General features: G+C 45.0%; 1 protein-coding gene across 4 annotated transcripts in view; it reads left to right on the top strand.

Annotated features, from left to right (window-relative positions):
- The window catches only part of LOC139563281 (nuclear factor of activated T-cells, cytoplasmic 3-like), an 81,002-nt gene that overhangs the window by 44,466 nt on the left and 21,276 nt on the right, over positions 1-15,260 (top strand). For 3 of the 4 annotated variants that reach the window (XR_011672523.1, XM_071381827.1, XM_071381829.1), the window contains exons 4-8: positions 4,887-5,086; positions 5,605-5,801; positions 6,101-6,241; positions 13,871-13,926; positions 14,128-14,254. Coding sequence is in view for 3 of the 4 variants with exons in the window: in XM_071381827.1 (XP_071237928.1) it covers positions 4,887-5,086; positions 5,605-5,801; positions 6,101-6,241; positions 13,871-13,926; positions 14,128-14,254 (721 nt within the window). In the remaining variant the exon portion in view is untranslated. The remainder of the gene's footprint in view (positions 1-4,886; positions 5,087-5,604; positions 5,802-6,100; positions 6,242-13,870; positions 13,927-14,127; positions 14,255-15,260) is intronic. The other variant, XM_071381828.1, reaches the window with a different exon arrangement.

Raw genomic sequence — 15,260 nt, 5'->3', positions numbered from 1 at the left:
GCCTTGGTGTAGTAGGTCTTTACAGAAACTTCTACTCCAGACCTGGGCCTCGTGTTATAGACTAGAGACTGAGAGAAGCCTTGGTGTAGTAGGTCTTTACAGAAACTTCTACTCCAGACCTGGGCCTCGTGTTATAGACTCTAGAGACTGAGAGAGGCCTTGGTGTAGTAGGTCTTTACAGAAACTTCTACTCCAGACCTGGGCCTCGTGTTATAGACTCTAGAGACTGAGAGAAGCCTTGGTGTAGTAGGTCTTTACAGAAACTTCTACTCCAGACCTGGGCCTCGTGTTATAGACTCTAGAGACTGAGAGAGGCCTTGGTGTAGTAGGTCTTTACAGAAACTTCTACTCCAGACCTGGGCCTCGTGTTATAGACTCTAGAGACTGAGAGAGGCCTTGGTGTAGTAGGTCTTTACAGAAACTTCTACTCCAGACCTGGGCCTCGTGTTATAGACTAGAGACTGAGAGAGGCCTTGGTGTAGTAGGTATTTACAGAAACTTCTACTCCAGGATGAACTGCAGGTGTTCAAAGTATTTAATGTGATCAGAGTATTTTGTTTAGAGACGCGATAAGCACCTCAGCACGAAACATGGTTTCACAAAACAATAACAATACTTGATTTCTGACCACGTTTTGTGCTCTAGTGCTCTTCACGTCCCTTCCTCTCTCTCTCTCTCTCTTTCTCCCCCCCCCGCGCTCTCACAGTTTCACACCCACACAGAAACATAAAGTCGCTAAATGCTGTCTGGAACACACATGGTGTGCTGTGAATAAACATTACAACGCCACACACGCACACGCACACACACACACACACACACACACACACACACACACACACACACACACACACACACACACACACACACACACACACACACACACACACACACACACACACACTCAGTCAGTACTCACTTCCATAGTCCACTTCCATAGTCCACTTCCATAGTCCGCTTGCCATATCTATTCTAGTAATAACAGACCGTAAAGCACCTCATAAAGCCATGCCTAATGACTTTGAGCTTTTTGAAAGTAGAATTAAGGTTTTGTTTACTATCACAGGTAATTGTAATGATAATTATCACTAGTTAGCTATTAGATGTATTTCAAGTTAGAAGGGTTCTCTAGAGATTGAGGATGACCCCATAATAGGGGGATATTATACAGGAAGTAATGTTGATCGTATAAACAACTTTCAGCACATCTAAATATATTCAATTGCCAAAATGAAGAGAAGCTTTTTTGACATTTGGAGTTGCAGTCAGAGTCTGCACATCCATTGTCTCAGAGAGTCGTTGCACTCTATTTCTTATGAGACTTTACCTTTCTGCTAGACTCACCTGGTTCCCTACAAAGACTAAACCTGTAGGGACAACATTAATACCACTATAAAGAGTAGTCCTGTAGGGACAACATCAATACCACTATAACAGCTGTGTTTCTGTATTCAGGTAGGGTTAAATCAATGCTAGTTCTCCTATTTGCAGATCTAAGAGACCATTATAGTGCACCTCTCTAATCCATTACTAGGCTGGACTGTTCACCAACCCTGTCCGCTCAGCTGGGTGCCAATGTGTTGTGGATGCCACAGGCCCTATCCCTGACTCTGGCCTTGTTTCGACGGGCAAAATGGCACCGCCTCTGAGGCTGATCGCCCGAAGTGTGTGTGTGCGTGCGTGCGTGCGTGCGTGTCACAGCGTGAGACAAGGATGTGACCTCGCACGCTTCGCCCCGGCCATCCAAAACCTTCTTAGCGTAGTCAGTGCAGGGTCAGGGAGGAGTCAGATTGTCTCCTAGGTATCAGCCTGTAGCCCGTAGGTCCAACAGGAGCAGGCTTAGAGGGCACACACACTTCCAAGACATCCAGCTAGGAATGACTTTAGGGGGCTTTCCCTGTCCCTTTAAGTTCTATCCTAAGCCTGTGTGTGCCCCTCTGCCAGGTGCTCTTGACTTAACCACCATGTACCATTGTTCTAATGCATACAATATCAAAATGCTTTGGTTTTTGTTCATTAAAGCAGTGGCTGCATTTGATTAGTAAGCACCCAGTACTTCAGCATGAACAATGCATTGCGGAACTGGAAAATCTAACTGAGACAAATTGTCCAGTACCACATCAACCTGAATTGGAAGTAGGCCTACTGCTCAGCTGTAATGTGTCTGCCGTGTGTTGAAAGGTTAAGAATCAAGAATCAAGTCCAAATGGAACAGAACAGGTCTAATCACCCATACTCTAAAGGTCTCCATGTGTTGCTGGTGCTTTCCTAGATGTGCCTGCCTGTATAAATAGGTGGAGCTGCAAAGCAGAGAGGAAAGTGACCTAACCTGGTTGAGTTGAGCCTGGCAGGGCTGCAGCGGCCAGCTGCTGGGCCTGCTTGTACATTTTTTTGCCAACTACCCTGAAGATGAATTAACCAGCCAGACCAGACCAGCCGGGCCTTGTAACCTGTAACTAGGTCTATGAGGAGCCAGGTCATCATAAACCCTGCCCCCTTTCTCTCTCACACACACACACACACACACACACACACACACCAACACACAGAGGTTAGAGGTCAGGGAGAGGGGGTGGGTTCGGGTTCACTGCGTAAACAAAGTCCCTGACCACCGACTGTGTGTCCCGGGTACCTCACCTTCCTACCCCTATTCAGAACACTGAGGCTTTATGCTGATTAGAATCCTGCTCCTGTCTTCAGTGTTATAGTAGTAGAGGTCTTTACCACCCTGTATGATACCCAGGGGACTCGTCTTCTCTCAAAGACCACTAAACATAACACATCATTTCCACTGACTCTGTCTGACCCCAACAGGCCCCCATACCTCTATGACCCCGCTGGGTCCCAGCTATGTGTTTTAGTCAGAGAGAAAATAGTCTGAAAATTCAATAAAAACCAATGGAGTGGCTGATAGGATCTCTCCCCCCTAAGTGAGCACACACCACCACAGTCAAGCTTTCAGTTGGAGCTGGAAAGGAAAAGGATGTCCAATAATTGTTTTCAGAGAAAGTAAATATTTTGAAACCTAGCGGCATGTGATTTTTGGTGTTTGGTGTTTTTCTCAGGTACACTTGTTTCCATCCAGACCATAAGTTCACTGTTTTGGCTGCTGTTGGTCTGTGGACCAACTGCATAATGACAACTCCCACCCTCAAACCCCCCTCCTTTCTTTTCTCTTTTTTTCTCCCTCCACACCTAACCTTTTTCTCTCTTTCCCCAAATGGTAACGCCGGTGTGTGACGCAGGGTGGGGAGCAGGGGTAACCCTCCAGCTGCAGTGGAGCCAGGGGTTGGATGTGGCTTGGCTGGGTCGGGGAGGTGGGTACAGGGGAGGTGGTGGGTGGAAGTGGTGGTGGAGGGCCCCTGCCAAGCACAACATTTCTAACAGTAGTGGGATTGTGTTGCCGGTGTTTTCTCTGTCCCTCTGAGGAGTGGATGGAGGGGAGGGCCTCTCACCTGCATGGCAGGCTGGTGGCCATTTTGGCTCCTGAAAGAGCCAAGAAGGAGAGAGCAGCTGCACAGGCTGCCCAGGGCTCAGGCCAAGCTGGCACTGGCACCACAGCTGGATCAGGGTCATGGGCGTTGGTTGGCAATTTCACTGACAGGTTTAGTCTAGAACCCAAAACCGCAGCTTCACCAATAAAAGGTTCTTTAAAAGGTGCACGATAGGCCTCCCGGGTGGCGCAGTGGTCTAGAGCACTGCATCGCAGTGCTATGCTGCGCCACCAGAGTCTGGGTTCGCGCCCAGGCTCTGTCGCAGCCGGCCGCGACCGGGAGGTCCGTGGGGCGACGCACAATTGGCTTAGCGTCGTCCGGGTTAGGGAGGGTTTGGCCGGTAGGGATATCCTTGTCTCATCGCGCTCCAGCGACTCCTGTGGCGGGCCGGGCGCAGTGCGCGCTAACTGAGGGGGGCGGGTGCACGGTGTTTCCTCCGACACATTGGTGCGGCTGGCTTCCGGGTTGGAGGCGCGCTGTGTTAAGAAGCAGTGCGGCTTGGTTGGGTTGTGCTTCGGAGGACGCATGACTTTCGACCTTCGTCTCTCCCGAGCCCGTACGGGAGTTGTAGCGATGAGACAAGATAGTAATTACTAGCGATTGGATACCACGAAAAAATTGGGGAGAAAAGGGGATAAAATTAAAAAAAAAAAAAAAAAAAAAGTGCACGATAGACCACACAGAATGAGTTGAAGATCATATCCGTGGTGACTTGTTTTTCCAAGTTTGCACTCCATTCAGTAAAGTTGTAGCCATTTTGTTTCCGGTACTGTGGTGCACCAAAGAATGTCTTTCAAGATAGATTTTTTTTCACTCCATTTCCATGTTCTTTCTCCTTTCTCTCTCGTGTTTTGAAAACGTGTCTCCTCGTTTTTTGCTTGGTCTTTTTGGGTAGCTTCGACCTGTTGGGGGTTTGTCTCGGAAAATACTGGGCTATGGTGGTGGTTCCTCTGCAGAAGGGATTTTGGAGGTAATTGTGCACATGCGGGTTGGGATCCCTGTTAAAACAGAGAGTAGACAAAGGGGGAAATTATGAGGGTCTTTAGTTAGAGGAGGAGAACGTGTTTGCGCGTGTGTGTGCCTGTGTGTGTGCCTGTGTGTGTGTGTGTGTGTGTGTGTGTGTTGACCTGGTTGGACGCCAAGTAGAGGGATCCAGATGAATCTCCAGAGATCCTGCCAGAAATTCCTGACTGACTGGGTTTTCACTTGAATGTTTGAAGCTGACATTTAGGCTAGACTCCCTCCAGAAAAGAGAGAAGTGGGCATTTGGAAGTAAAGGAAATGTGCAGATTGTCCTGGAAGTGCGATGCTCATATGGACTCTATCTACATACTCATGTTTTTTTGTGTGTTTTTTCTCCCCCCTTCCCTCCATATCTCTGCCTTGTCTCAGCTGATGGGCTACAACGAGAAGCCTGTCAACCTACAGATGTTCATCGGCACGGCAGACGACCGCTACCTCAGACCTCACGCCTTCTACCAGGTGCATCGGATCACTGGGAAAACGGTGGCCACCGCCAGCCAGGAGATCATCATCTCCAGCACCAAAGTTCTCGAGATTCCTCTGCTTCCCGAAAACAATATGTCTGCCAGGTGAGTGTCATGGTCGCTCAAGGATTACATTACTCAGTTGAATTATGAGTGCTACCTCCTAGCACAGAGGAAGACCTTGAAAGTGTAAAAATAACAGTTTATGATCGAACGGGATCGTAATATCCACAGACAGACACACATACATACATACACAAAGGAGGAATTTTATTTGTCTTAATTCAAACCAACAGGAGGGTTAAGTACAGCAGGAAAATATGAGAATTTTATGCTCACAATACACTTTGATCCCATATTTATGGATCTACATTGACCACAGTATATATTTAGGCTTTTATTTCAAAGGCTCTGGTTTTCCAAGATGTTTTGTCTTAGATTTGGTGTTTCCCTCACAGCTGTAGCATTAATAAATCATATTTACTGCTTTTGCACTTTGTAATTTGACTCAGATGGATATTTTTTCACAATATGATGGCAAAGGTTTATTATGGAATTCGTTCAGCCTTTCATTCAGCCTAATGAATTGCTTAATTGATACCCAATCGGGGGGTGTTGCTTAGCTCCCCTCCCTATCTCTCTTGCAGTATTGACTGTGCTGGCATCCTGAAGCTGCGGAACTCAGACATTGAGCTGCGGAAGGGGGAGACTGATATCGGGCGGAAGAACACGCGTGTGCGAGTGGTGTTTCGTGTTCACATTCCCCAGCCCAATGGGAAGGTTCTCTCTCTACAGGCTGCATCCATCCCCGTGGAGTGTTGTGAGTGTCCAGATCCTGTTCAGATGCACACTCACACAACACACACACACACACACACACACAGACAGACAACACACAACACACAACACACACACACACACACACACACACACACACACACACACACACACACACACACACACACACACACACACACACACACACACACACACACACACACACACACACAGCCCTTTTCTCTCTCTTTACCCCCCCACTCATCTCTTTTCTCTGTCTCTTTCTATCTTTCTCATATGTACATTGCTACCTATGTAAACCCCTCTCCTCTATCCTCCCAGCCCAGCGTTCGGCCCAGGAGCTTCCCCAGGTAGAGAAGGCCAGTCTGACCGGCTGTCTGGTCAGCGGGGGAGAGGAGATGGTCATCACAGGATCCAACTTCTTCCCCGAATCAAAGGTCATATTCCTGGAGAAGGGCCCTGGTAAGAGACTTGTACACACAGCGTCTCACACACGGGGGAAATCCTTAGGGACATCCTTGCTGAGGAATGTGATTGTTTTTCTTGATTATTTGTATTATATTGTATTTGACTTTATTTTGTAAATTGTGTATACAGTATGCAAGGCTCCCTTGTAAAAGGGATGTTGGTCTATGGTGTCTCCCTTTTAAAATAAAAGTAAAATAAAATATTGTTGACCCACAAGCTGACTCATAATTCACATGGTCGAACAGTCCAACGGATCAGGAGAGATTATTTTTTAGATTGTCCTCTTGCTACAATGGTCTTATATCAGATACAGCTGAAGTCGGAAGTTTACATACACTTAGGTTGGAGTCATTAAAACTAGTTTTTCAACCACTCCACAAATTTCTTGTTAACAAACTATAGTTTTGGCAAGTCGGTTAGGACATCTACTTTGTGCATGACACAAGTAATTTTTCCAACAATTATTTACAGACAGATTATTTCACTTATAATTTACTGTATCACAATTCCAGTGGGTCAAAAGTTTACATACACTAAATTGACTGTGTCTTTAAACAGCTTGCTAAATTCCAGAAAATTATGTCATGGCCTTAGAAGCTTCTAATAGGCTAATTGACATAATTTGAGTCAATTGGAGGTGTACCTGTGGATGTATTTCAAGGCCTACCTTCAAACTCAGTACCTCTTTGCTTGACATCATGGGCAAATTAAAATAAATCAGCAAAGACCTCAGAAAAAAAATTGTAGACCTCCACAAGTTTGGTTCATCCTTTGAGCAATTTCCAAATGCCTGAAGGTATCACGTTCATCTGTACAAACAATAGTACGTAAGTATAAACACCATGGGACCACGCAGCTGTCATACCGCTCAGGAAGGAGACACATTAAGTATCCTAGAGATGAACGTACTTTGGTGTGAAAAGTGCAAATCAATTCCAGAACAACAGCAAAGGACCTTGTGAAGGAAACAGGTACAAAAGTATCTATATCCACAGTAAAACGAGTCCTATATCGACATGACCTGAAAGGCCTCTCAGCAAGGAAGAAGCCACTGCTCCAAAACTGCCATAAAAAACCCAGAATACGGTTTGCAACTGCACATGGGGACAAAGATCGTACTTTTTGGAGAAATGTCCTCTGGTCTGATGAAACAAAAATAGAACTGTTTGGCCATAATGACCATTGTTATTTTTGGAGGAAAAGGGAGAGGATTGCAAGCCAAAGAACACCATCCCAACCGTGAAGCACGGGTGTGGCAGCATCATGTTGTGGGGGTGCTTTGCTGCAGGAGGAACTGGTGCACTTCACCAAATAGATGGCATCATGAGGAAGTAAAATTATGTGGATATATTGAAGAAACATCTCAAGACATCAGTCAGGAAGTTAAAGCTTGCTCGCAAATGTGTCTTCCAAATGGACAATGACCCCAAGCATACTTCCAAAGTTGTGGCAAAATGGCTTAAGGACAACAAAGTCAAGGAATTGAAGTGGTGATCACAAAGCCCTGACCTCAATCCCATAGAAAATTTGTGGGCAGAACTAAAAAAGCGAATGCGAGCAAGGACGCACGCCTACAAACCTGACTCAGTTACACCAGCTCTGTCAGGGGGAATGGGCCAAAATTCACCCAACTTATTGTGGGAAGCTTGTGGAAGGCTACTCAAAATGTTTGACCCAAGGTAAACAATTTAAAGACAATGCTACCAAACATTAATTGAGTGTATGTACTTCTGAACCACGGGGAATGTGATGAAAGTAATAAAAGCTGAAATAAATAATTCTCTCTACTATTATTCTGACATTTCACATTCTTAAAATAAAGTGGTGATCCTAACTGACCTAAGACGCAGACTTTTCACTAAGATTAAATGTCAGGAATTGTGAAAAACTGAGTTTAAATGTATTTGGCTAAGGTGTATGTAAACTTCCGACTCCAAGTGTATATAATACTGTTTGGTTCATCCAAATTAAACAGCTTAGAATATCCACAGTAGCAAATACTCTGTAGTTGGGATCCAGTGAGTTAACCCAAGATCTGGGTTACTTTAGGTACTGTAGCTCCAGCTTAACTAAAATAAAATCAAATGTCCAATCAAATCAAATTTTTTTGGTCACATACACATGGTTAGCAGATGCTATTGCGAGTGTAGCGAAATGCTTGTGCTTCTAGTTCCGACCATGCAGTAATATCTAACAAGTAATCTAACAATTTCACAACAACTACCTTATACACACAAGTGTAGAGGAATGAATTAGAATATGTACATATAAATATATGGATGAGCGATGGCCGAACGGCATAGGCAAGATGCAGTAGATGGTATTGAGTACAGTATATACATATGAGATGAGTAATGTAGGGTATGTAAACATTATATAAAGTGGCATTGTTTAAAGTGACTAGTGATACATTTATTACATCCAATTTTTAATTATTAAAGTGGCTAGAGATTTGAGTCAGTATGTTGGCAGCAGCCACTCAATGTTAGTGATGGCTGTTTAACAGTCTGATGGCCTTGAGATAGAAGCTGTTTTTCAGTCTCTCGGTCCCAGCTTTGATGCACCTGTACTGGCCTCGCCTTCTGGATGATAGCGGGGTGAACAGGCAGTGGCTCGGGTGGTTGTTGTCCTTGATGATCTTTATGGCCTTCCTGTGACATCGGGTGGTGTAGGTGTCCTGGAGGGCAGGTAGTTTGCCTCCAGTGATGCGTTGTGCAGACCTCACTACCATCTGGAGAGCCTTACGGTTGTGGCCGGAGCAGTTGCCGTACCAGGCGGTAATACAGCCCGACAGGAAGCACTCGACTGTGCATCTGTAAAAGTTTGTGAGTGTTTTTGGTGACAAGCCAAATTTGTGTAGAAAACAGCAGGAGTGTAAGGACCCTTCTCAACATACTCTAGATAGAACATCACCAATCACCTCCACAACACAGAGTTCAAACACGTTCCAATAGCTGATTTACTGACTGCGGAGGAAGAGTCAGATCCAACTAGATAGAAACACCTGGAAAAAGAACAGTCCCATGCCTGCTACAGCCCTGGGGTGCGTTCCACACCATGCTGCTATCCCGCCCACTAGCACTGCTCTACTATTTAAAGCACATCTCTTTTTCTGTCATCCATGGAATGTTACTACTGAGTTATGAGTTATAATACACACATAGCTCAAGAGCAAGAGCCACTAAAAATTGATCTTTTGTGATCGTATCTGTCCGTCCCAAGAGAAAGATGGGTAGCATATCTGGCTACTGCTACTGACTGACACACAGGTTATCACTCACACAGTACAATCTACTGCTTACACCTGACTCCTCAGTCTCTCTCTCTAGTCCTTATCAGTGTTAAAATTTAGCCCTGCCCTGACCTGTTTAGTGTATTAACTTAAGAAGAGAGAGTCTCTGAGTGTGGTCGGTCCTTCTGCTCATACTGTACCTCTTCATTAATCTCTTGGGTTGAACTTAACTTACTACAACCCACTATTTAGACTCTCCCTCCTTTAACTCTTTCAATAATAAAACACAAGTATGGGCGGGTTCCAGAATGGAAACTGTGAAAGGGTGACAGCATTCTGTGAACCAGTCCCTGCCTGCCCACCATAGCTTTGTGAAAGAGGCCAAACTGAATCAAGTTCAAACACGGAGGAGAGTCAAGGGTGCTGTTACTTATTGACTAAGATACATTATTTTGAGAAATTGAGTGGAAACCTTTACCCTAGGAGTGGAGAGTTTACCCTATGAGTGGAGTGGAGGAAACTTGGGCCCTGCAAACATGATGTGTGTCATCATGGGGGAAAGAGAGAGATAATGATGATCTGGTTTGTGTAAATTGTCCCTCATCAAGGCTAATCCAGACACTTATTGCAGAACATACCTGATTGGAGGGAGCGGATGGAGGGATGGAATGCAGAGAGAAGAGGAAGGGAGTAGTAATGACAGAGTTTTCCACCTCCTCCTTCCATAAACAGAGTACAACAGTGGAATCACGTTGAGCATGAAAGACAAGTTTATTGTGGTTAGTTAGTTAGTTAATGTATAGTCAGTGTTTCCTGCGGGGGGTAGGGTGGGGACTTCATGCGGGGGTTGGTGGATGGGGTCTTCCTGGGGGGGTAGGTTGGGAACTTCATGCGGGGGGTAGGGTGAGGACTTCATGTGGGGGTAGGATGGGGTCTTCCTGTGGGGGGTAGGGTGAGGACTTCATGTGGGGGTAGGATGGGGTCTTCCTGTGGGGGGTAGGGTGGGGTCTTCCTGTGGGGGGTAGGATGGGGTCTTCCTGGGGGAGTAGGGTGGGGTCTTCCTGTGGGGGGTAGGGTGGGGTCTTCCTGGGGGGGTAGGGTGGGGTCTTCATGTGGGGGGTAGGGTGGGGTCTTCATGTGGGGGGTAGGGTGGGGTCTTCATGTGGGGGGTAGGGTGGGGTCTTCATGTGGGGGGTAGGATGGGGTCTTCCTGGGGGGGTAGGGTGGGGTCTTCCTGTGGGGGGTAGGATGAGGTCTTCCTGGGAGGGTAGGGTGGGGTCTTCCTGGGGCATACATACAAATAAATGCAGTGGCGGTGCCCCGCCTTTAAATGCACAGAGGAGTGGAGGGTTGGGTAACAGGGATCCCTAGCTCCAGGCACCAGTTGATAACAAGTACTACATTACGCTTTATGGAATCTCTACTGGACTCTCTTCTTGACTTGTTCAATTCCCATTTTTAAAGATGATAAAAGTCACTTTGAATAGAAACGTTTGCTAAATGACCATATTATGTTTTTATTACAAGCAGTAATGGAGGTCTTTTAGTGAGTTGGTTGTGTGTGTCCATCCAGTTTACCAGTTCTTTGTGGGCTGCACTGCAGATAGGGGAGGAGGGAGAGAGGTAGTTGAAGGGGAGCCATAATGATGCAGGCAGGCGAACTCTGGTCCATCTGGCTACAGCAGGTCTGTCAGTGTGAGGTCTGGTCTTTGGCTCGTTCGCTCATCTCCTAATGCTAGGAAAAGCAGAAAGGTCCTTTCCCTCTGTCCAGATGAAACAGGATCACATCCATTGGCTTCATGCTGACTTCTATCACTCTATTACCTGCTCGGAGGGAGGGAGGGAGGGAGCAGTTTGGCTCAGAGGAAGGGGAATATGAAAAAGGCATTATTATTATTCTGAGGGAAAAAAATATTATTTGACCAGAGTGAACCTCATCAAACAGGAAAAGGACCCCTAGATGGAATGACCTGACTGACTATACTGACTGACTCTACTGACTGACAATTTTGGCCTACTGGCTTACTGACTGACTGTACTGTACTGACTATACTGGCTTACTGGCTTTACTGGCTTACTGACTGATTATACTGTACTGACTATACTGGCTGACTGTACTTTACTGACTATACTAGCTCTACTGGCTTACTGGCTCTACTGTACTGACTGACTCTACTGACTGACTCTACTGACTGACTCTACTGTAATGACTACTGTAAGGCCTTGATGAGGGCAGAAGGCGAGTGGAGAATGATGTCAAAAACTGTGGTTGAATTGAAATTGCATTTAACACACCAGGCATCAGTGTTTTTCCTTTCTTCCATACAAAAGGTCTACAAGCTACAGTTATTCTAGCTGTCTGAATAGCTTAGCCCTCATTGTTTTGGTAGATATCATAACACATGGACGTGTTTTTAACTATGAGAGAGGGGTGGATATAGAACATGTTTTTTCTCTGAGAGGGAGGGGTGGATGGATGTGTTTTCTCTCCGTCATCAGGTAGGTTCCTGTTGGAGCTTGTTTAGTGGTGGGCGAAGGACGGTGGCAGTACATGTGGGGCCCTCTCCCTCCTCTCTCCTGCCTATTGAATGTCAACATGTGCTGCAGAAATACACTCAGTATGCTGAAGTCAGACAGAGCTAAGGCACCCAAGGTCATTATTCAGTCATTACCAGAAAGCTGACTCAGATACCTAGAGGAGTAGCTAGAGCCCCCCTTTCACAAAAAGAGAAGGAACCTTCCAGTAGAGATGCAATAGCCTAAAGTGGCTTATGTCATAAACCTGTTCTGTTTCATTCTGTGGGACGGTGGAATCTCCACTGAGCTCTATAGAAGAGTCTAATGCACCACAGGATTACTGGGGCAAAGACTGTCATCTGCCTCTGTTAGGATGAGATCAAGGACCTTCCTAACTAAAGTAGTATGTTATCTCTCTGAACAGTTATCAGTTAAGAGGAGATCAGAGTAGGGCCATCTATTATAGATGGCTATTAGAAGGGGAAGCGTTTGGAAAGAAAAGCAGAATACTGTAGATGTACAGGACTTAGCCTATAACTACAGTACAGCTATAAGGTCCCATTGTAAAGATGGGGAGTCTTTCAGCAGGCATTAGGGCAGATTGTTTTGGGGAAGCCCTTTGGTTAAGTGGAGAAGTAACACAGGTGCAGTCAGATGTAATCAGATCCATATGTGACGTTATGAACAGCATGAAACAGCCCCATTTGCAATTGCAAGTTAGTGTGGCATCATGCAATTTAAAAAAAGTTGTACCTACTTACAACTGTAAGTGACTGCAGTAGTTGTTCAGTAGTAGCTGAATACATTTCTGATTTAGTAGTTGTGATGATGGTGACTTTTCCTTAACCGCAGCAGCCCGTTATAATTCTCTCAACTGTTTTTCTGAATGGCTGGATGCCTAAGATGTCTGGCCAGATCATTAGATCTGTAGGAGGAAAACTGGAAAATAAGAGGATGTTTCCTTTCCTAAGCCAGCCAGAACTCTGGCAGCGCAACGTAGCCTAGCGCATGGTGGACCGACCGGCGGAGGGAGGCAGGGATTTTAAATAAATAGAGAGTTATTCCACTCGTCTCTCCATAATGTTAACCAGGCAAGACAAACAGCAGGATATTTAGACTTTGATTACTTTTTAATAGCTGTAAAAATACTCTCCACAGAGTTTTTGTGTCCATAAAGATGACATCATTGAGATGTTTCTGGTCCCCCAGCCAGAACCAATTGAAATCCCTTTGCTTTCCGAAGATTTTCTGTGGTTCATACTGAGCCATGTCTGCTGGGGCAGGGAGTCTTACACTGACATGATGATCATTAGGAAAATAGACAGTAACCCAGAAGATATATTACACAAGACTTAAAGATGGGTCTGAAATATAGTGCAATGATCATAGATTGTCTTCATAATTAGGTTCTTTGGCCGGAGTGTATTGCATGTCAGGTGCATTGAGCTACTTGACTTATTCAACTCAGCATTACTGTTTGATCTTTAGATTTAATGGTCTTGGTTTTCTATTTGAAAACTATTTGACAGATACTATAATTCACTTCCTCCCAGGTTCACATTGATTTAGGAATTAGTCCAAGAGCTGGCAATTCAATTAGGGGAGGATTTGATGGTGTCCTTTGTGTCAAATGTGTCTGTTGACTCCATCTGTTTGTGGAGGAGGAGGAGGTGGGTTGACTCTATGCTGAATCCCTATGGGTGCCATTCTGCCATGTATTCATTAATTCACACATAATTTGAAAAGCAGACAAAGAGCCGAATGCATTGTCTCTCGCCAGGCCCAGCCTGGAGTGGGAATGTCTGTCAAAATGGAGTCCTACAATGTGTTTTACTCATCTGTCATGTCTTCTCCCTCTCTTTTTGTCTTTTTAGATGGAAGACCCCAGTGGGAAGTGGAGGCGAAAATCATCCGTGAGAAAAGTCAAGGAGTAAGTAGAACATAAGCTTCCTACACCTCTCTGTAGCTTAGCTGTCACAAACATGATGTATATTATTCTGTATCATTAGGCTATATTTTTACAGCTGTTATATTGATGTAGCATTATTCATGAATTATTACTAAAGTATCCTGACTAATGTGAATGTCTGTGAAAAGTGGAAACGTTGACTGTGTTGGTTCCTTCTCCCAGTCGAGCGTCGTAGTGGAGGTCCCTCCCTACCACAGTAAGACCGTGACCTCGGCTGTTCAGGTGCACTTTTACGTGTGTAACGGCAAACGGAAAAGGAGCCAATCACAACGCTTCACTTACCTGTCAGGTAGGAGGATCTACATTCTACACCAATCATAGTGCTTGAATTGCAAGTCTTTAGAATCACTGGCGGTTGTGTTCCACTGCAGATGGTTAGATCTGGCAACACGTGATGTTTAGCTAACATCTCATCAACCACATTTATATGATGTAGCAATTGTGTCATATGTGTGGCAGTGGGAGTGTTCTAAAGACATACTGGAACAGGATCATGTGGAGTCACGTTGAAACCTGCTTTTCACTCCTCTGTTGACCTCTCAGGGGGATTGACAGAAAGCAGATACAGCCATGGAAAGCAGTAGCACACGCATACAAACATACATATGGCCAGGTCGCAATTGTAAATGAGAACTTGTTCTCAACTTGCCTACCTGGTTAAATAAAGGTGAAATATATATATATATTTTTTAAATAAATACACACACTGTCGAGGATCCTGCTTTTGGGCTTAGCTAACTAACCCGGTTTTGGAGAGCTTTGAACTTTCCCTCCCAGTTTGCATAGCTGTGGTTAAAGAAGGGGCACCTCCACTAACAGTTACATGTGCACCTACCAACTGTTCATGTAAAGCACCATGAAACTCTATTGCTGTCTATTTCTGATGTGTATTTGCATTGAAGTTTTAGTATGCAAATCTCTGCTCTCCAGGAACATTTTACTGCACACAGGAATTGTGGGAATTTCAAACGGTGTTGTTTGTCTAAAATGAAATCTCTCCGAGGCTGAATTTTCTTCTTTTTTTTAACGTGGATTCTACAGTTTCCTAATGTTTTTCATTAAGTAAAATCCCTGCATAGTTACTTGATATTGTTATTGTTTTCCAAAAATAACGTCAAACCAACGTTAGTCAAAACGAAAACTGTGTTGGCGGAATATAATGACAAGTGAGCAATTTCTGATATCTACCACAGCAGTGTGTGTGTTTAGATGTGTATGTGGCCCTCCACCCACTCTCCGTTTGCAGCACGTCGCCCACTCTTCAAGTGCTTCCTGTTTTCCACGCTACCCTACCA

Source organism: Salvelinus alpinus, chromosome 33 (genome assembly GCF_045679555.1).
Source record: "Salvelinus alpinus chromosome 33, SLU_Salpinus.1, whole genome shotgun sequence".
In the NCBI taxonomy this organism is placed as follows: Eukaryota; Metazoa; Chordata; class Actinopteri; order Salmoniformes; family Salmonidae; genus Salvelinus; species Salvelinus alpinus.
Note: the sequence above shows the minus strand (reverse complement) of the source record. Positions and strands in the feature narration are given on the sequence as shown.